This window comes from Ceratotherium simum, chromosome 5, assembly GCF_057802395.1.
Source record: "Ceratotherium simum simum isolate JZ-2026a chromosome 5, ASM5780239v1, whole genome shotgun sequence".
Lineage (NCBI taxonomy): Eukaryota > Metazoa > Chordata > Mammalia > Perissodactyla > Rhinocerotidae > Ceratotherium > Ceratotherium simum.
The window spans coordinates 62,451,777-62,475,160 of NC_141904.1; the positions used below are offsets into that span (position 1 = coordinate 62,451,777).

Here is a 23,384-nt window from a genome sequence, read left to right on the forward strand (position 1 = left end):
TGAAATCACATAATCCAGAGCTAAATGTAGACATTTTACATATAGGAGTGCATGTTATTGCTATGCTCTTAAAATGTCTTTCATTGAGGGGCCGGCCCGGTGGCGCAAGCGGTTAAGTGCATGCGCTCCGCTGCAGCGGGCCAGGGTTCGCGGGTTCGGATCCCCGGCGCGCACCGACGCACCGCTTGGCAGGCCATGCTGTGGCAGCATCCCATATAAAGTAGAGGAAGATGGGCATGGATGTTAGCCCCGGGCCAGTCTTCCTCAGCAAAAAGAGGAGGATTGGCAGATGTTAGCTCAGGGCCGATCTTCCTCACACACACAAAAAAAATGTCTTTCATTGAGCCTCGACACCATTGTCTAGGAAAGGAGGGGGAAAAGCACACAGCCAAACCACAGTGTTATGGGTAGACCTCTTCCGAGAAAATTAACAAGCATCAATGCCGTCCTTTAGCACAGGTTCATCAGGTTTAAAACACCAGGCTGACAAACAACAAAAATCCCAGACTTGACAAAACTGTAATGAAAGGGAAAATACAAAACAGGAAACAATCTTGTTCAGAACAAGAATTCAGGCTGGAATGTGTGACCAAAGGACAATTTGATTTGGGTGGTTAACATCCCTTTTTAACAAAATTGCCTGTTCCTATGGTTTATTTCAGACTTTTTCTTTTCATGTTCAACTTATGGGAAGATTCCCTTCTTCTTTTTTCCTATCCTTTTTTCCTACTGTACTGAGGAGGCACACCCCCTCCTCCAATGAATGCCTGTCAAAGCCAAGGACACACAACATGCACCCTTGGAGGGGAACACCCACTAATCTAAGTGTGAACACAAATTTAAAGAAGTCATAAGGATCTGGAGTTACCATGGCCTCTGAACTATTTGAAGACTAAAACTAGAGACTTAAAGATCTCAAGGGGTAGGTTATTCAACATACTATTGCAAATGAGAAAATGGATACTTAGTATAACACAAACTAGAGAAAAGAGCCAAGTAGTCTCTGTTAGTCTGATTTAATTATGTGGCAAAGTCACAGGCTCAGTTTCAGACAAACTTGTGGTCAAACTCTGGCCAAGCTAATCAAACCAGGGTTCTTGATTGCAAACAAAAGAAATTAATTCTAGTGAACTTAGAAAAAAGAACTTATTGGGAAAACATTGGGTAGGTCTCAGGGTCTTCAGGAAGGCAGAATGGGTTTGGAAAACAGGCAGGAACTAAAGCCAGGCTGCTGAGAAAGGAGCTAGATCACACTTGAAAACAGTCATGCACACTCCCCCTCACAGAGTGGGGCTTGTAACTCTGCTACCTTTATTCCTGCTGGACACGGGATGCTATCGCCGGGGGTGGAATAAATTCTAAATGTTTTCTGTTCCTTCGCTTCAACTGTTCCACACTTTTCACCTCAGAAGGAAATGTCCATCAGACATTGGTCATTTTTTTTTTTTAGGAAAATTGGCCCTGTGCTAACATCTGTTGCCAATCTTCCTCTTTTTTCCATTTTTTCTTCAAAGCCCCAGTACATAGTTGTGTATCATAGTTGTAGAGTTGTAGCTCTTCTATATGGGACACCGTCCCAGCATGGCTTGATGAGTGGTGAGTAGGTCAGGGCCCAGGATCCGAACCGGTGAACCCTGGGCCGCCAAAACAGAAGGCACGAAACTAACTGCTACGCCACCGGGCCGGCCCCAGATTGGTCAATCTTACATCAGATTTTCAGATCTGTCAGAGGTCTGGTCTCCTAAGCTTTTGTCGCAGAAGACTGAGCCCCATATGACAAGACTCACATTTTTACATTTTTCCCCAAATAGAAGTGTACAGATGTTGAGCAGCCAAATATGTAGCACTTCGTATAGAATCTGCAACTTACCAGATGTGCCATCTTGAGCAAGTTACTTTAACTCTCAGAGTCTCAGTTCCATCACCTCTAAAAACGAGATAATTAATGCATATCTCACAGAGTCATTTTGAAGATCAAATCAGATTATATATCTAACTGTAAATTATAAGGCTCATAGTAAGCACTCAATATATTGGCCTCATGTGCAGTTGTGAGGAAAGACAGGAAAAATGCTTGATTCCATCAACATTAATATGATAATATGGTTTTCATGGCCGTTATTAAATCATAATTATCTAGTGGGTCGTGAGAATTTAAATTCCAAACTCCATTGAACCCCTGCTGCCCTAAAGTATTTGATATAATTGGTTGATATATCCCTTAAATTTCTTTTAATCTACCAATGTTTCCTCCTCTTCCCCTTCCTCTTCCCTTTCTCTCTCTCATCTATTTTAGTTACTTACCCACATGTCTATGTAGCATTGAATGAATAAATAAATAACTACAAACTTAAAATAACTCAGATCAGAGCTATATTAGTGATAGTTTCAATATTCAATTGTTCTTTTATTTAAAAAAATGTTTAAAAGATATTGGAGTGATAATACCCTCTGGAATCTTTTTCTCAATTCTCCAATGATATGCAAATGAGCTGCAAGCCCTAGGAAGCCTACCTAAGCAGTGGTTCAAATGCTTTATCTTGTACTTGACATATTAATTTTGCACAAAGGGAAGGAACTAAATTCCTAATTGAAAAGAAGAAAAATGGGAAAACACCACTGTGATCACTGCCACTTTTATCACCTTTTTCTGTAGACAGACTAAAAAAAAGAATGAACCTCCAGAAAATAAAATATAATTCTACCAGGTCAAGTCAGAATGGATTCCATCATACTCAATCACATTGTTTTCAGTATCTATGGCCTACAGTCAAGAATATAGTGATATGTTGTGAGAGAGCATCTAAAAGATATATGACAACATAAGTAAAAGGAGAGATTGAATTCTTTCTTCTTGGTGTCATTTTATGCTAAACCTACTGCTGCTCCACTGGCACGCATCTCAACATTTGCAAGGCCGTTTGCTAAAAAAAAAAAAAAAAAAAAAAAGTTTATTTGGAATGAACTAAAATACAGAAATCTCAGCTTAGAAAGTTTTAAAAGTGACTTGCTTGTCAATAATTCCAACCCACAATTTCGACACTTCTTTAATTATGTAAACTGAGAGATAGGATCTATGTGGTTGGAATTGATAGAATCAAATTACTAATCTCTTTGTTAATAAGTTTCTCTCCGTAAGTTGCTTTTATAGTTTTGTCCTGTGAAGGTCATAGCAAATAATCAATGTATCTGGTGGCAGGAAGATTCATCTTTTTTGGTGCAGGGAATTTTATTCTAGAGTCTCTACTATAAAGAGTATAATTTTAACCTTCTAATCACACCTTTCTGAGGGAGGACACTCATTAATGATAAAAGGAAAAGGCAGCCTACAGAACAGGAGAAAATATTTGCAAATCATATATCTGATAAGGGGTTAATATCCAAAATATATAAAGAACTAAGACAACTCAATAGAAAAACAACCAATCCAATTAAAAAACGGGCAGAAGATCTGAATAGATATTTTTCCAGAGAAGACACACAGATGGCCAACAGGTATATAAAAAGATGCTCAACATCATTAATCATCAGGGAAATGCAAAATCAAAACCACAATGAGATATCACCTCACACCTGTTAGAATGACTATTATTAAAGACATGAAAAAACAAGTGTTGGCAAGGATATGGAGAAAAAAAAGGGAACCCTTGTACACTCTTGGTGGGAATGTAAATTGATGCAACCACTATAAAAAACAGTATGGAGGTTCCTCAAAAAATTAAAAATAGGACTACCATATGATCCAGCAATTCCACTTCTGGGTATTTATCTGAAGAAAATGAAAATACTAACTAGAAAAAATATATGCACACTATGTTCACTGCAGCATTATTTACAATAGCCAAGATATCGTAACAACCTAAGTGTCCATCACTGGATGAATGGATAAAAAAATGTGGTATATAAATGCAACAGAATATTATTCAGCCATAAAAAAGAATCAAATCTTGCCATTTGTGACAACATGGTTAGACATTGAGGGCATTATGCTAAATGAAATGTCAGACAGAGAAAAACAAATACTGTTTGATCTCACTTATATGTGGAATCTAAACAAAAAAAGAATAAAAGCAAGCTCATAGATACAGAGAACAGATTGATGGTTGCCAGAGGCAGGGGGTGAGGAATGGTAAAAATGGATGAAGGGGGTCAAAAGGTACAAACTTCGAGTTATAAAATAAGTAAGTCATGGGGATGTAATGTACAGCATTGTGACTATAGTTAATAATACCATATCACATATTTGAAAGTGGCTAAGAGAGTGGATCTTAAAAGTTCATCATCAGAAAAAAATTTTTTTAACTATGTATGGTGACAGATGTTAACTGGATTTATTGTGGCAATCATTTTGCAGTGCATACAAATATCGAATCATTATGTTGTATGCCTGAAACTAATATAATGTTATATGTCAATTATACCTCAATTAAAAGAAGAATTTAGTGTATTTGATAACCATTTAACATAACTGGAGAGCAAAAAATTAATCTATGATGTTGAGACAACTGGCTAGTTTGAAAAGTAAGTTGGTTTCATACTTCATTCATTACACTATTATAAATTTCAGATGAATCAAAAATATAAAGGTAAAAAATGAAACCATAAAAGTAGTACAAAAAAATATGTATGAACAGTTTTATAATCTTTGGGTGGAAAAGCTATTTCATTACATGAAACCTAGAAACCATAAAGGAGGAAAGTGGACAGATTTCACTACATTAAAAAATTCTGTTCAGCTAAACATAAATAGGCCAGCAACATAACAAATACAAGGTCCAACAACAAATGACAAAAATAAATTGCACACACATGACAAAGTGTTAATACATTAAAATAGAAAGAGCTCTTAAAAACAAATAATAAACAGAAAAATGATGAGATGTAACAGGGAATTTGTAAAAGAAGAAATAGAAAGAGGCAATAAACATGTAAAAAGGAAATACAGATACAGAATTTTTAAAATCACCCATCAGGTTGGCAAAGCTGAAAAAAAACTGATGTCTAGTTTTAACCTGGGGAATTAGAAATGCTCACACCCCACTAGTGGGAGTGTAAATATTTATAGATGCTTTGGAAATCGGTAATAAAATTTTAAATGAACATACTCTTTATATTAAGGGCATACACATTTGGAGAAGTGTAGAAAGATAGGTACATAAAGATACTGTAGAATGCATGTAGTAGTAAGAAACAGAAATTAATAGACTACTGGTTGAATAAATTATGGCGCATTCATAAACTGGATTGCTACAAGCCATTTAGGAGGAGACATATTTTTATATTTACTGACATGGAAAGATTTCCTTTACATACTGTCATGCAAAAAAGCAGGTTGAAAACATTATACATAGAATTATTACTTTTATATAAAGTATATGCAATCTTGATCTCTCTCTATATATATGCCCGTGTAGATAATACAAATATATTTTATGTGTAGAGTGGATGTCTTTGAGTAGAGGAGTTAGGGGATTACTTTTAATTCTACTTCATATATTTCCATATTATTTGACTTTTCTGTAATAAACATGTTTTATTTTTGTTTACAGAAAAATATGGAAAATAGTCAACTCAGAGTGAGGAAGACTATTTTATTGAATTCACTTATTTATCTTTTTAGTCATAATAAAAGCTAACCTTGTGATAAGACATGATTTATATCTAATCAACAAACTTTAGTTTTGGCCAAATTACACAGAGTTAGAAGGAAATAATTCTCATTTTGCTTCTTACATGGTAAATAGGATTAGATTTCTACCTATGTCTGAACCTAAATATACAAAATAAATTAAAGAGTTAAGTCCTGAAAATTCAAGTCCCAGAATTCCTGTTTTGAAGAGAAATACAACACGGGGTAGACTAGTTTTGACTAGGAAAACTCCAACTCAAAATTATTTACACAACAAGAGAATTTACTACATTATTGGAAGTCCAGATGAAAGGTGGGCTCCAGATCTGGCTTAATGTTGTGGCCCATTACTGACATCAGAAACTCAAGTTATTTCCATATCTCAACTACTTCACTATCTTCAGTTTTCACTTCAGCCTAAATTGGGTCTCCTCATGGTTCAAAGGTGGCTGCCAGTAGCATCAACAGCACATGCTTCCTTGGTATGTCCATCAGAAGAGGAGCAAAATTTTTCTCCCAAGCATAGAATTCAAGTTCTTCCCTTCAGTCTGATTGGATCAACTTAGGTCATGTGGTCACTCATGAACCAATTATATTTCCAGTGCAGTGCCATGTGCTGATTGGCTTGGACAAATCTGCATCTATTTCTGAAGTTGGGGAAGAGGAAAACTAACTACCTGAAAAAAACATAATTCTGTTTGAAATTGGGGCATGAATAACCGGTAAGTAACTAATAGTGTCCACTAAAATAGGACATACAGATTTTTTTATCTTTATAAGGTACAATTGAAAGTTTCATCTGAATCATCTCAATTGGCTGGTCATATTGATTATATTCATCGGGTAATTTGGGGGATTACCTACATCACTTTAATGATGTGTGTTGCTTACATGAGTTTAGGGTTATGGAACAGGTGTAAATGTTCATCTAACTTAACAAAAGTGTCTTATATTGCTGTTGTCCCCAAAGATTTGACATTTCAAGTAGGCAGGTAAATTTGGTATAAATAAAATCAAAACTAATTACTGCATTCTCCAAATATCTTTGTTGCTATCACATTTGTGGAAAATCTTTGTTAGGATTTTTTTTTTTTTTAATCCTAGGAGTGAATTGCTTCTGTTCTGAAACCACAGCTCCATGACAAAGGTAATATTGAGTAATAGATTGTGCTGGAAACAAAAGAATATGCCAAAGGATAGTGATTAGAGAAAGGCTTATATAAAAGCATTTGGATGAGAACACAAAACAGAAACGCACAGAATTCTTACCGTGAATGGAGACGAGGGAAATGTTCTAGATCATAAATCTCCCTAAATTTTGGCATATACAATATGTATAATGTTGAGTTTGGTTTTCTTTCTGACAATTCTTTTCTAACACTGTCATTTCCTGCCAGGTCATAAGGAAGCAAACAGACACTTAATTTGGCATCATATTGAACTTATGCTGCAGCAGACCTACATTTTTTTAGTGAAAAGTGATGGATTGTTTTCTGCACAAGGCAAATAGAGGCAAGAGCAAGTGACTATGTTTTGCCCTGCTGTAAGAGCTCAATATGGCCTTCTGACTCAAATCCTAATTGAATATTGACTAAAAGACAGCTTTAAGCCCTCAGCAAATAGAAATGGAAGGAATATGAAAAGCTCTTTAGATTAAACAGCAGATCCACAATTGTTTAGAACTGCTTCTTTGGGGGTGGGGGGAGGGGAATGTGTTTCTGATTAATTAAAATGAGTACAAATCTTAACTAGTGTCTGTTCGCTTGGAAGGTCTATAATGCTGAATCATAATACACAGTGGTACATAGGCTGCCTGTGGAAAGTAGACAGTAGAGAGAAATCCTTTTCTTTTCTCCATTGCCAGGCAAACAGGAAGTCTGGCAAATGATGTGGGGCTGTTGTCAAAGCTCATAGGAAGTTGTTTCTAACCTGGCCATGGAAAAATGCTGGAGCAAATCATGTCCTTTGCAAATAAGACATTCTGCTTGCATTGACAATATTTTTTGGAAATTTTGAAACCTCAAGTACCTTATGGGAAAAACATATCACTTCAAGACAAGGTCAAGGCCAATCACCCCCCATTTGGCATTCATCCAGATGTCTGCATTATCTGTGATAGGCCCTATGCCTCGGTTCAGTGGTATTTCCATTGGAGCTACTCAGGGGTACAGGTCATTTTCAAAGGTTCCTGACTGCCTACCAAATAAAGGATAACTGATAAAGTCTAGTAGTATTCAATGTTGACACTACCTAGTCCCAACCTACCTTTCCAATCTTACAACTTGTATGTGCTCTTTGTTCTAGCATTTTGTGGCTTCTGTGCCTTTGCTCATGCTGTCACTAGAATACCTACACTCCTGCCTCCCAGTGTTCAAATTCTACCTATTCCTCAGCAGCAAAACAACCTCCTCCAGGAAGCCGGCTGTGACCCTTTGGTAATTAATGTGGTGTTCTGAAGCCCTTGAGATGGTGTAATGACATGGTGACCCAGGAACACCTGAATCTTATCTTAGACTAAAGTCATCTATCTTCTCAGGAGAACTACACACACAGATAACAATGACAAATGGAAAATAAAAACCCTCTCTATTATTAGAACTTTGGAAGACTGGGTTGGAACATATAATCTTTAACCATCCCTATGTCCACATCCAAATCTTACCAAATAGGGATTAACAGGTGAAAAATAGAAAAGATGATGGTACCCAAGAATGTGCAAGAAGAGAGAAACTATCGGGAATGTTATGCTTCCCTTTTAACATAAGTAGCTCTGACCACTAATAAATGTGGCCCAATAACTTTTCTCGAATCTTACCACTAAGATCAGAATCTTTCCACTTGAGGAGTGAGGAAGGGCAGGGAGTATGAATGTATCCTATCCCCCAGATGCCTATGCAAACCTAGGTCAGTTTTGGGGATGGAATCATATGGTAGTAGAGACAAATCCAAGATTCTCTTCTAGTCTGGTTGGGCATTCAGAAATTTTCTCTCCCGATCCCATACCTACACCACAAGCTAAGCCCCCTCCTCTGTCCTCCTGTGGGCTTGATATAAACCTGGGCTTATTATGGGGCTCATGCCCTCTTGGGGCCAGATTAAGCTCCATTTGAATCCTGTAGGTCAGCTGGAACTGAAATGGAATCACATGTACATTTTCTGAAATTACACGAGGTCCAGCTCTACAATTTTTGTCCAAGAGTCATTATGTTCTCCACGACATTATGCAGGAGAGTCTGCATCTGCACAGGATATCAGAATATTGGTCACTGAAATTAAATATACTTTAAAGGGCAGGCATCTTGCTTCACATCTTTAAGATTTGTAAGAAGAGAAATGGACACTCATACCCCACACATTATGACAAATACATAAAAATTACTCTAATAAAATGAACACAAGGATCAACAATTGTTCTAATGAAATGCCTTTGAACTAGTGATTCAAGACACTTCTATATATAGGCATTAATTTTCTGAGATTTTCTACAAATTTCCCCACAAAACTATAAAGATAATTTGTGCTGGATAAAACATTCAAGGCTAATTCATGAACTTTTTCACAGTGTGAAGACATTTACACTCCTCCTTTCTCTCTCTTTTCCATGCCTTCCACACACTTCACTTAGATGAATCTTCTTAAAATGCTGCATTGTTCATATCACTGCCCTGCTCAGAATTCTGCAGTGGTTCTCCATTGCCTACAAAATACAGTCGTCCTCGCCCCAGCCCAACCCCTTTACGCTGGTGTTGAAGAGAATCCACAATCACGAACAAACCTTTGTTCTCATTTCTTTTATCTCCAATATTGGGATCTTATACAATCATATTTGTTCAGAGGTCCTCAAACTCGTTTTGCGTTACCTTATTTCTGAATACTTGAAAGCATCTTTCCTTCCCCCCAAAATATGTCACATCCCTATCCTTTGATCTTCTCAGTCAGCTTGAGGCTTAATTCAAACGCCACTTTTTCTATCAAGCCTGGTCAAAGGCTATTTTATCTGTTAAGCAACAGAATCATGGTAACCAGAGTCTTGAAACTTTGCAGGGGCCTAAAAAAAGTCAAAGATCTTAAATAAAATGTATTGTCTCCAAAATGTAAAACTAAAAATGGAAAATAAAAATTAATATATGTTCAGTGAAATGACTTCCAAACATATGTCAGCTTCATTAATTGCTAAATTTAATATTCAGAAAATATTGCTACAATTGAAAATTGGTGAAATTAGTTTTTTCAGTTGGCAAGGATTCCTGTGAATGCACCATGATTCCTGAGAAATCATAGTCACTTATTAACCAAGTTATACAGACAAATAATTTTAAAAGAAAGAGTGAAAAAAATCCTTTCCAGTGTTTTAATAATAATAAAGATAAATGAATGTGAAATGTGAGGTACATTTTAATATGTTTGCTATCAGGTGGGTGGACCTTCTAAAAGTGTGAGTCACTATGATCTTCAAAAGTCTTCAATGGCCTTGGCCATTTTTAGTGTGAACCCAAGACTGGCAGCGCAGCAGGGAGAGCCCTAGATGCATTCAGGAGGACCAGGTTGGTGTTCTATAGTTCTGTCCAGCCAGTGGGACCTCTCTGGACCTCACTTTTGCCTACCACAAAACAGGGATTTAGAATACATGCCCCACCTACTCAAAAAGTTTGTTTTAAAGAAGAAATGAGATCATCTCAGTGAACATGCTATAAATGGTAAGGAATATTTATTACTGTTTTCTAAACAATCAAGAATACAACAATCATGAATTCACGCATCAACTATTTACTGAGCACCTATTAGATCTATACACTATCTATCAGACACCAGGGGATACTAAATGAAATCATCTCTGTAGAGTCAGGAGAAAGAAACAGGTATAATTGAAGTAAGGTGCGCTCAATGCTCCAACATAGTTAATATAGCACATGGTTAAGAGTGCACGCCAGTGTCAGACCACCTGGGCCCTGACTGAGCTCTACCACTTATTAAATGTGTGACCTAAGACAAGCTGCTTAACTGCTTTGCCTCTTGGTTTCCTCATCTGTAGGGTTGAGATGGTTAGTACCTATCTTATAGAGTTACTATGAGAATTTAATGAGATACGGCTTATAAATGTATAGAGTAATATCCTATACTCTACATAGAGTAATCATCCAGTGGTCATTATTTATTCCTGTTCTTTATAATGACTGGGTGCCACTGTCTACCCAGGAGAGTGATGGAAGGCATGGGGGGGCACTTTTTAAGCAGGAGGAATAGCATTAGCACGTGCAAAGACACTGAGGCACAAAAGAGCTACCAACAGTGCAGGGATGTTAAGTGATTTAATGGGCTGAAACTGAGGGTGTATGCAGAATTGCAGGAGTTGAGGTTGGATACGGAGAGAGGATCCATTTATGCCATGCAAAGTTATGCCATGCAAATGAGTTTAGAGTTTATCCTGTGTAGACAACAGCAAGCTAAAGAATTCTGATCAGGGAAAGGTCATGATTGGATTTGTGCCTCAGAGTGATTGCTCTGGAAGCTGGATGGAATGTGGGCAAGAAAGGAGGCAGAGAAAACAGAAGGTTATTGCAAAAGTCCATGCAAACAATCATGAGGGCCCAAAGCTGAGCACCAGTGAGGAAGATGAAGTGGAGGAGAAAGAGACGAAAATTTTCTCAGCAGGAATATCGACAGGATATGTGCATCCCTTGGTGGTGAGGACGAACGACTGTAAAGGTCTGAAGTTGAGTTGTGCGCTTCTGCCTAGTTATATAGTAGCACCAGAACTGTAAGAAAATAAATCTGTCTTCACTGAGTTAGAAAATAGAGGGGAAAAGAGTCTTGGTGAGAAATTCTACTGTTGAGTGGTCCGAGGACATCCTAGAGGACATGTCATGGAGGTCAATGCTCTTCAAGTGTAGTCTGTAGACCTGTGCCGTCTGTGAACTGCATGTTATTGGTCTTCACCAAGATAAAGTGCGAGTACTGGAAATTACATCAACTTCAGCACTAAGCTGTTCAATTCAGCTGACAATTTTTTGTAGCAAGACTTTCTTGAAGAAAGTAGTGAGTTGATTTACACACTAGTGCAAGTTCCTTATGTCACTGTAGACCCATGACAAAGTGTTCACTGACTTGCATGGGTCTGAGACCACACCTCCAGCAACACTGATGTAAATGACTAAATGTATGTGTTTGAGATATGGTGAAAAGCCTATGCTGGAGATAAAGATTTGAGAATGGGAAGTGTAGAGATGTTATTAGCTAAAGCCATCATTAGTGGTGAGGTTGCTGAGAGATGGTATAGAGATGACAAGAGGGATATATTAGTTTGCTAGGGCTGCCGTAACAAAGTACCACAAACTAGGTGGCTTAAACAACAGAAATTTATTGTTTTACGGTTCTGGAGGCTAGAAATTTGAGATCAAGATATTGGCAGTGTTGGTTCCTTCTGAGGGCCTTAGGGAAGAATATATTCCATGCCTCTCCCCTAGCTTCTGGTGGTTTTCTGGCAATCTTTGGTGTTCCCTGCACATCACTCCAATCTCTGCCTTCCTCTTCACATGGTGTTCTCCCTGTGTGCTTGTCTCTGTGTCCAAATTTCCCCTTTCAATATGAACACTAGTCACAATGGATTAGGATACACTCTAACAACCTCATCTTTAACTAATTACATCTGCAAAGGCCTTATTTCCAAATAAGGTCATATTCTGAGGTACTAGGGGCTAGGACTTCGACATATGGATTTTGGGGGGACACACCAACCCATAACAAGAACCAAGGATGGAGACCTGAAAAACGTCAATATTTAAGATTCAGACAATCACCATGTCTATAAGTTACGCTATAAGTTATGTTCTTATGTTGGTGCATCTCAACTTCTCAAGCAGTTTGATAGGTTTTTAGAGATCAGGAAGGCTGTCTAAATTGTCTTTGCATATTTTGCCTACAGGATTTAGTGACTCTCTTGTATGTAGAAGTGGCTCAAAACAATGTTGTCTGACGATGTATAACAAACAAAAATTGAATATGGAAGAGCCCCCATGAAATGTTTTGAACACAGTATGTTATGACACACTGCCTTCGAGACAACAGTTGCTATACTTGTCAGAAAAATCGCCAAAGTAGATGTTCAAGATATATTTTAACTCATTTGCTTAAACAACTCTATGCCTACCATCCACACCAAAAGGCTGTTTTTCTGCATGGGCAACAGAAGGCATAATTATTTGCGAGAATTTTCAATGTTTTTCTTTTGCTTTCTTAAGTGGCACAGTGGGTTCTCTGTACCACTCTGCGTGTTTGCCAAAATCCCATTGTCTTTTTGAAAGCGCTACAGCTCCTGGAGGGTTTGTAACTAAGCATGTGCTTCTGCAACACTTAGGAATAAAAAAAAAGTTAACTTCAAAGTGTCTCAGAACTTTGGTACAGCACAGAAGTGATCCTGAGGAATATCATGTGACAGGTTGATATTTTCCTCCCATAGGCTACTGAGAGGACATCACCACATTATCAGTTTACTCCGTATCTCTCAATTTTAGAATAGCAGCTGGAAACTTGGAACACTTGGGGGTTGATAATTCAATTTATTTTTCAAACCTCTCAATGTTTCCCCTGCTTGTTAAAATGAAAGGAGTGGCTTAGCAAAAGTAACTTTCCCTTCGACTAGTGAAAGGCATCAGAAAAATCCATACCTAAGCAGTTTTACTTTTTTATAGATATTTCATACCCATAGTATTCTTATTACCACATCCAGTATGCAATAGCACTTTAGTTATTTATTTATATCCTAACTTCACTAGAAAGGACTTTAGATAACTTACAATAAGAGAGAAAGTAGTGCCAAAATCCCATAAGAGAATAAAAGTAGAGAAAAGAAGCATATTTATTTATGTCTAAATACGTAGAACTTATAGATTCTATTATACAACTTTGGCAACATTGAGACAGATAATATTTTAAAGAGCCTAACTTTCACTATAATGCTGTTGACTGCCCATTCTTTTGTTTTTCTTTCAGAAAGAGTTAAATCAAATAAAAGTTACTAAAGCACATATACCCAATATGGAGATTTAGTTCTCACCTTCGCTCCTTCTGACTGAATGTTTGGCTACTTAAACATGCACTACAGTGATTCAAGTTCAACTGGGATTCAGCCATTGCAAAAAATTCATAATTGCTTATGGTGTTTAAAGGAAGACTTTTCTCTATAATGGGTCTACAAATTTGTCAGTTGTTGGTATAAACAAGCCAAGTTGGAAAGTGATTGATGGTGTGTTTCTGCAACATAAATTATTTTGAAACCATTTGGTAATTGGTTTATCCTTCATGTTTTCCACTAAGAAGCTTCTATAAGGTACAGAAGTTGTCTTCATAACAGAAAGAGACTGTATTTAAAACTCCGTCACTTCCTCTCCTTAGAAATTCCTTAGGAAATAAAGCGCCAGTGTGGAATTTCCACAGTCAATGTTTACAAGCACCTACTATGTGCTAAGCATTGTTTTAGGAGATGAGGAATCAAAGAGGAGTAAAATGTGATCCCTGTCTTTGGGGTTCCTACAGTCTAGTGACAGAGAGGCACACAGAAAAGGTAATTTAAACATAATGTGTAGGAGTTAAGTGGAAATAGACTAGAGAGTTATGGGAGAATTTAGTCCAATATAAAGGTTTGGGTAAGATTTCTCGAAGGAGATAACACTTGAGTTAATTTAAGGAAAAACAAGAGCCAATCATGTGAAGAAAGGGGAGAAAGATGTTCTAACATAAGGAACAGCATGAGGAAACGTATCCTAGTATGAAATAGCATGGGGGCATTCGTTGGACAAAAATGCAAGAATACTATTATTACCGTTACTGACAGCATTTGTTCAACATTTACTACTTATTAAGGACTTGTAAAGCAAGTAACATGCTTTTTTCTTGTAATTATTTTTCCCCATTTTACAGATGAGGAAACTAAGACTTAAAGAGATTGGATAATGTGCCCAAGGTCACATAGCCACCAGATCACAAAACTGACCAGGGATTTGAATCAAAGACTGGTGGCCTGCAGAGTTAGTGAAGTGTCTCAACAAAAGAGGAAGAGGCATGTATTGTATTCTTGACCCCGTCTATTCCATAGACAATGCTATAATGGTAACCATTGCCTTCTAGGTCCACTTATCATGTCAATAATGATAATGATCATGATGATGATAACAATAATGAATATAAAACTTGCTATTGTCAGTACATTACATATAATTAACTTGCTAAATCCTTGCACAGATAAAAATAAGAAAACATTACACATATTCATTTATCAATAACAAGAACTAACACTTATATAGCACTTACCACATGCCAGGCATTATTCGAAGAGCTTCACTGTATTATCTCACTTAATTTTCACAAGAACCAAATGATGGAGATACCATTACCCATTTTATTGATGAGTAAACTGAGTCACAGAGAGGTTAAGTTGCCCAAAGTCACAGAACCAGTTAGGGGTACAGCCAGGAAGCAAAGCCAGGCATTCAAGTTCAGAGTCTATGCTCTTAACTACTGTCCATCATATGTCAAAAGCAATGACCGGACTTCAAACCACTGGCTGGCTTCATTCCCCTTTATTTACCTGCCAACAACAGAGAAGTAATTCTATCATATGCTTGGACTGACAAATGAAAAAATAACGAGGTCATCAGCCCTCCAATTCTGCAGAAACTATAAATCTGATCCTAACCGGGAAATTGTTGCCAGAGATAGGGAACACAGAGTTCCAAATTCCAGATCCTTTTCTTGGATGCGTTACAGGGGCCAGGGTCAGACCATCAATATCTGTGCAGCAATGGCAAGGAAAGATGGTGTTGGAAAGAACCGGATAGCTTGTGTCCTACCATCCAGCTATATATGGTGTTACTCTTAGAACAAGGATAATTTTAGTTAAAAGTGATTAACATTCCATTATTTAAGTGATGGTTGGGTAGTCTTATTTCTATTGCTTTTTGCGGACATAAAAATTTGGGTGCAGCTTTGCTACATCTTCCAATTATAAGAGAAGCCAGAAATACAATTTTTTATGTGAAATATCTTGATAGTTTTAAATGTTGCAAACTAATTCAAAAATTTGAAAAATGCATTGTAGACAAAACAAAATATATTTGTGGATGAGTTTCAGCCCATAGGCCACAGTTTACAATCTCTCGGGTAGTCTGTAGACTTGTAACGTTTTAAGATCTTATCTTCTCATTTGAAAATTTAGATAGTTGGACAAAGTGTACTCTAACTTCATCTCTAATCATCTGATTCTTTGAAGACAATGACTTATTTTGTAATGTAAAAGCGTACCAAATACAAGTTTGAATGAAATTACAAATCTTGATAATGAGTAACCTCATTGCCCTGAACGAAATATCAACTATTATATAGAGAGGAAACAATAGAGATTATCTGAAGCTTCCCCATTCCTCTCTTCCTAGGACAGATGAGAAATCACCCCAGAGACAGAGGATGACTTGTCTACAATCAGTGGTTTATTAGTGATAGAGTTTGAGCTCAAACACAGGTTTCAATATATGTCCTTTCTCCTCATCAACCAGCTTTCTTCATTCTATCTAGGAAGTCATTTGGACTCCTAGATCCAGCCATGCCTGCAGTCACCCTGCACTGGATTTTTCAATTACATGCACCAATAAATCTTTCCCTTCCCCCTTATTTTCCTTTTGATTTAGCCACTTGAGTTGGGTTTCTGTCACTTGGAAGCAAAAGATTCAGACTAATAGTGTCCTACAAACAATGACTCCTTTCCACACTCCTGCTACATCATGCTCTTCTCCAGACTGGAGTACCAGAACTTCCTTATGCTTACACAAATCACGTAAATTCTTTAAGACCTCACCCTAGTCTACTTCCTCCATGAAGATTTTCTCTACCATTATATATCTACCCTCTCTTCCCCTCTTCTACTTTAGTGTTTGTTACCAGCATCTCACAATTAAACACTTTCTTATTCTCAACTTATTTGACATGTTTATGTATTATCTTCCAAACTAGAACATAAGCTCCCCAATTCAGGAGATATCTTCTCCTGATATCTTCTGGTTCTGCCACCAAGTATGGGAGAGTGCTTGGTGCAATGAGTAACTGGTCATTTATTTAGAACTTAGAACTAAGTTACTAGAGCTCTCTTAATCATTCCAGCTTAAGTTGTATAGACATCTGGCCCCAAATCACAAATGCTGGTTATACTTCAATGTGATAGCTTACGATCGTGTAATAATTTTGCTTTTGCAGGGGCAAGATCTCTGAATCATTTGACTTTTACCACTTTACACAGTTCAATTCTTCAGGAAAGAAATATTTAATTTCCTTTGTTCTTCAGTCCAGTTTTAGCGAAGCATAAGGCTATTCCAAGTGTGTAATGAGGCAAGAATCTCTCTTATTACTTTTCTGGTATTCTGCATCTTCAGGATGTCTCTGCTGGTACCAGTGCATAGTAGTTCCCGCTCATTGCACTAAGGAGACTGAGGGGAAAATGCCAAAAAATATTTAAAGAATTCAATTCTTTCCCTGATGAAGAGAGAAACACATAATTCGTTTTGAAGGAATCTTGGTTTAATAGTCATTTAGTTCTCTCAAAAGGTTAGAATATTTTATTTTTCAAAATGCAAATCACATATTGCACTGACAAAGCAACTCTTAAGAATTTTGAATAGTGGAGCTGACCCAAATGCCTTAAAGCATATCTGAATGGATGAATCACTTTTATCGATTTAAAATACACACACACTCACACATATATATAGTTAACTAGTGGTGGGTCTTAAATTTTATGAAAGTTATGGGCTTTTGAGTCATGACCAACTAACAAAGTCAAATACATAAATGAATAAAAAATGAAATTTCTATAGCTAACAGTGACTCAACGTTGACCGTAATTTCATGGTAAGATATAAGCTGAATCACATGGAAATGAGTAGACTGAATTTACCACACATTTGGTTTCGTCATAAAGTCCTCTTGAATGAAACAGGAGTTCACATAGAATAGACACAGTTTTAGAATTCTCCCTTTCCCTTGTCATATACAAACAGACACAGAGGTACACAAACCTACATATGCACACATAATTTATTTTGAGCATTTTAATCCAGACATTATGAATAATTCCTAGCTAATTAAAAAAATTGGTCATGTCAATCTAAATATTACACAGAATTGTTTACAGTGCCTGCTTTTACATTCCCTTAGTAACATCTATAAGTAGTAGTTCACATGAGGTAGCCACCCATCACCGTTACTACATAATTTAGAAACATATGGTGTAGCTTTTCCATGCCAACTTGTAGGTATTCACTCTACCATTCTGACAAAAGAAGATTAAAAAAAAAAAAAAAAAAGCACAGAACTGTTTTCCAAATTGTCATTTATCAGCTGCTGAAACATACATTGTGACAGTCTGATGGCTAGGTTTTTGTTTTGATCATAAATTATCATTACCAGCATATTATATTTAAATTCACAGTAAGTCAAGAAAAATATACCTATAAATGATAAAATACGTTTTCACCTAGTCTGTTTAAAATCCCTTCTTTTAACTGGAAGGATTATTGGAAAGCCCAGACATTCCTTTTCCCAGTAAAGTGAAAACAAAGTAATTAACTATCAGAATGATCCGGCAATAGCCCTTTCTCCCTCTGCTCCTTCCCAATTGTTCTTAAAATACTTTTTTTTTTTTAGCTTGAACCACTTAGAAAGACTGAAAACAGTCTGCTGTTCAGATTAACCAGCTACCAGCCCATCTCCCTCCTTCATACTCTTTATAAGGTTAGTACTTAAATGTCCATTTGCTCATGTTGACTATTTGATAGGTGCTCAAATGGAGAGGGGCAGGCCTTTCTTAACTCAAATAGAAATAACCCTGGGTGAAGAATTACACCTGACATATTGTCAGGATGCTAGGATTCTGTTTTCCACTCTAGAATATTTCTGGCCAGTGTTGCATATTAAATAGACAGGATTTGGAATCAGAATACCCCATGCCTCAATTCCCACTCTTTCACCTATATACTAGTGCTTTAGGCAAATTACAAAACCACTTTGAGTCTCAGTTTTCTCCTCTAAAAACAAGGATGGTAATTCCTACATTCTCAGGGTTATTAGGAGAATTTAAAATGATCTAAGAACAGAAAAAGGAATTTAGGTAAAAACTAAGGAAATCTGAATGAACTACAGATTTTAGTTAATAATAATGTATCAATATTGGTTCTTTAATTGTAACACAATGTACCACACTATTGTAAAATATTAATAATAGGGGAAAACTGGGTGTGAGGCATATGGAAGCTCTGTACTATTTTCTCAATTTTTTGGTAAATCTAAAACTCTTCTTAAAAAATAAAGCCTATTTTTGAAAAATGACCTAAGTGAAGTGCCTTGCACATAGTAGGGACTTGAAAAATGGCAGCCAGTGTTACGATATAGACTATTTGGTTTCATAAAGTCTATTATACTCTATACAACATGATCTTTTCTTTTTTTTCCCCTGGCTTTATTGAGATACAATTGACGTATAACATTGTGTAAGTTTAAGGTGTACAGCACGATGATTTGACCTGACAATATGATATTTTCTTTTCCCCAATTCAGCAATTTTTTTCATGGGCAGTCCTCTCTCTCTCTGCCCCCCATATCACTCTATTCCCTTTCTCTACATCATTTTTCCTCCAGCTTTTTCTAGTTCATCCATTTCTGTCCTACTACAGACTCATGTTGAATTTACAACTAGTTTATATTTCTCCAAGACTAATTTTAGTTGACCAATCTTACTTGTTGGCTTTAAATTTTACCACAATGATTATGCAAACTTAGTTACTTCCAATGATTGCTCATTAAAAAAAAAAATAATAAAGTTCCAAGCTTTCTACTTGGAGAAAAATAGCATAACACCCTTTTCCAGGAAGGCACTAAAAACTTAAAGATATAGCAATGGAAAAGCTTGTTTTCTTTTGTAGTAAGGAGCAAGATATGCAGCTTCTCAGTTTGGCCAACAGCCCTGAGGTAGCTTTGCCAGAATATGTATTTAGCACTAGTTTGCTGCAATAACTAAAAATAGTTTGACCAAATGCTAGTGTTATTAATCTGTCCTGGAGTCTCTCTGATGTTAAGGTCATGTGTAAAAACAGAACTCATTTACTCCTCAAAACCACAGCTTTCAATGGATTCAGGTAAAACATACAATCGGATCAGAGAAACTTAGCCTCGCAATGATCTTTCCTGGTGGCTGAAGGTTCTGTTTAGAAGAAGGGTGTCTCTGCGAGAATGGACTTCTTTACCCATTCTAGTGCTGGATTTAAGCATCCACTTAAATGACACAGCTCTAGAGCCTTCGACTGATAAAGAGAAAATAAAAAACAAACTTCCCTTTAAGTCACAACAGTTTTCATTGCTAAAGGAATAGGACATCTTGGGTTGGTGCTGTTTATAGGATAGATTTTGGAGATGGAATTTCCCCTGCCATAAAGACACAATTATCATAATTCCAAGCTGAAATTGGAAATATCAGACCCTGTGGACGCAACACCCAACCTTAAAGGAGTATCCAAAAAACTTACTGCTCTGAGGATGCTTTTGCTCTGTGTAGTCCAATATACAGGTTGAAAAGGCAAGGGGCCACTGACCCAGGTGGAGAGTGGAGTATGTAGCCCACCTGCTACTTCTCAACCAGGAAATGAGTTTTATTTTTAATAAAACTGATACGCAGGCTTGTGATAGCTGAAATAAACCATCAGTGCTGGGTGGTGTGTGTATACATATTAGCAAAACAAACAGAGAAATCTGTGCTAACTCAAGATAAGGGTGGATAAATATAGGAAAACCTAACACCCGACTACAGCAACATATAATTCAGTCTTAAATGACAGCAACGGAGAAATTCACTTTTAAGAAACCCCACCTCGATGGGGTTAGAGCTGGCTTCTCGCACTCCCCTCTGGGGGCTTCACTGGCTTTTCTGAGAGCCCAAGAGCTGCAGATTCATTTAAAAGAGACAGAATAGAAGGCTGACTTTCTTAACTCACTCACTCCAACGGGTACCTGACCCCTTCTCTTCTGGACCCCCACCACTGCCTCTCATCTTTTAGTAACCGCCCCCTCCTTTCTCTGGCTAGAGAACAGCTGATAGAAATAGATGCTTTTTTTTCACATCAAAGGCAGCCCGGAGCCGCCTCAGCCTTGCCCCAGCCTCAGACACAAAAAGCTTTTGATGTTTGTAATTGTGAGGCTTTTTGCAGCTGCACTTTATCAAGCCGGCAGCGGCGGGGCTTGGAGGGCCTCGGAGAGCCAGAAGGTGGCGGCGAAGTCACCTTGGGAAGAGAAGAGAGTCAAAGGGAGGAAGGTAGAGGGGCTGACCCCGGCAGGACCAGAGGGCGTGCCCCTGCTCTGGGGTCAGTGAGGAAAGGGAAGGGAGATGGGAGGGAACCCCGGCCAGAGGGAAGCGGTGCCCGAGGACCCCTGGGCAACCCTAGTCGGTGATCAGCCGACCTGGGCAGGGGAGGAGGGTGCCCTTCGCAGTGTGACTGGAAGCTTCGCCTTCCAGGCTTGCTTCCTTCCGCCTGCCCCTGGGGTTGCTCTCTGCTCAGGCTAGCCTGAGCGCAGCTCGGAGGCGCTCTCCTCGCTCCACATCGGCGCCCCCACCTGCCGGGTGCCCCCGCCCGCCGAGCGCACGCCCAGGAGGGCGGGCCCGGAGCTGAGCGCAGCCGCCCGCCGCTGGAGAGTGCTGGGAGCCCAGGAAACGAGCAAGGCCTTTCTGGGCGCTGTGGGCTGCAAGTCACTCCCTGAGCCTCCTGGGCCACAAAGCGGGACTTGCCCGCCTTGCTCCCCGGCGCTCCAGGGAAGAGAGGCTCCAGCACGCGGCACTGCGCTCCAGGCCCCTCGCCGGTCCCAGGTAGCTCCTGGCGCGCTCCGGGCTGGGCTGGGCCGGGCCGGGCCTGGCCGCGGAGAGGGGGCCTCGTAGCCCCTTCCCCAGGGCGCGGTCTCCTCCTCCTCCTCGCCAGCTGCACCGCCAGCTCCTATTGTTCGCCCCGCCCGCCTGGCGACGTCCCGGCGCTGCTCCCTGGGCCTCCCAGGCGCACCTACCTTCTGCTGCCGGCGAGCCATGTCGGTGGGCTGCTTGGCGTTGAAGGGGTAGGCGATGCAGCGCATCACGAACACATAGAGCTGCAGCCTCTTCTTCCTCTCCTCCTCCTCCTTCTGCAGCCGCTCCAACTCTTCTTTCTCCTTTTCGCTCACCACCGACGGGCTGGGGCTGGAGGGCCGGCCGCCACCGGCGCGGCTGCTGGGCTGCAGACCACCGGCCCCGCCGCCGCCGCTCGCGCCGCTGGCCCCGCCACCACCGGCTCCCACTCCGGCCCCGGCGCCAGCACCGCCGCCGCCTCCGAGCCCGGCGCCGCCGCCCGAGCCTTCGCTGGTGCGGCTGGGAGACAGGCGCGCGCCGGACGCGGCCGAGCCAAGCACCTCCTTGCCACTCTCCTCCTCCACGATCTCATCCGATTCCTCTTCGCTGGACGAAGGGTCCAGCATGGTGGCGTTTGGGGAAGGGGGTCCTTGGAGCCCCCGGCTTGGGGTGCAAAAGGTGGGGGGCGCCGGAGGCAGCTGGGAGTCGGCTCTCCCGGATGGGCTCTTCTCCCGAATTCGGGGAGCGAGCGCGCTGCTGCTCAGTCTCGGCCGCCGCGACTGCTTCCTCCGCCTGGCGATCTGGAGCTGGGCTCAGACCCAGGAGCGAGGGGAGGAGGGACAGGGAGAGGTGTGTCCGTGGACCCGAGGTGGGCAAGGGGGAGAATCAGTTGCGAGCCCCAAGCCCGCAGCCGGATGCCATCTGCAGCCGCTGAAGAAGGCGCCTCCAGAAAAGATGCCGAGTGTTGCAAGCTGTCGATGCAGCCAAGAGCCGAAGAGGCATCTTGCCGATTGGGGAGGGAGCGGCGCTTACGTGTTTATTGGCTTAACTCTCCCGTGTCCGCGGCGTAAAGGGTGGCTGCAGAGGGCTGGAGGGGGGAGAGCGCGGAGCCTCCGCAAAGTCTCAGAGCTTCGGTACTGACCCGAACGCCTTCCCACCCCCATCAGCCCCTCCCTTTTGTGGGTAATTTCCTCCTTGATCCCCAGCTCTCACTGCCTGGACCTCTCTCCTCCTCCCGCAGACAAAAAGTTCTTGGGGGAGGAAGAAATAGACAAACCAGTGATGACTTTTTGTCAGCGTAGAGTGGACTGTCTGTCTGGAGACGCTAAATCCAGAGGTCTCACTAAGAGGAAGTCGGCGAGATCCCGTACGGGAAAGCAAGAGTGTATCTCCTGTCCCCAGGTTTCTTCACACCTGGGGCGTGGGGGCAGTGGGGCTGGGCAGAGTGTTTATCCCACCTGTGTAAACTCTGATTCCAGCAATTTACTTTACATACGTCCACTCTCATTAAAATAAAAGTGAATCAAATTTTGAGCGGATTGATGTATCGACCATGCAGCTCAACTATTTGAGTAGAACCCTCGCCCTTGTCTCCTCCGCAAAAGCTATTATGAACATTCTTCAATTCCAAGAACTGGGAATACTTTCTGCTGAGGTAAGCCTACCAGAGAAATAGAAGGGTTTCTGATTGCTCAGCCCTTCCTCCATTCTGGCTCGCTGGGAGATCTGGGTGGAGGAGGGGGGACCTCCAGATCAGACAAAGACACCCCAAGAACTCAGCGGCATCACCATCTAATGCGTTGACTCTGTTGCACTGTCTTCATCTCTGCTCCTCGGTTATCTATTAATTCAAAG

General features: G+C 40.0%; 1 protein-coding gene across 4 annotated transcripts in view; it reads right to left on the bottom strand.

Moving 5' to 3' along the window:
- Window positions 1-22,664, bottom strand: part of CADPS (calcium dependent secretion activator) — a 437,514-nt gene extending 414,850 nt beyond the window's left edge. For 3 of the 4 annotated variants that reach the window (XM_087431280.1, XM_087431279.1, XM_087431278.1), the window contains exon 1: window positions 21,713-22,663. In XM_087431280.1, the coding sequence (XP_087287406.1) occupies window positions 21,713-22,156 (444 nt within the window). In that variant the 5' untranslated portion in view covers window positions 22,157-22,663. Of the gene's footprint in view, window positions 1-21,712 lie in introns of all 4 variants that reach the window. The other variant, XM_087431281.1, reaches the window with a different exon arrangement.
- Window positions 22,665-23,384: the final 720 nt, after the last annotated feature.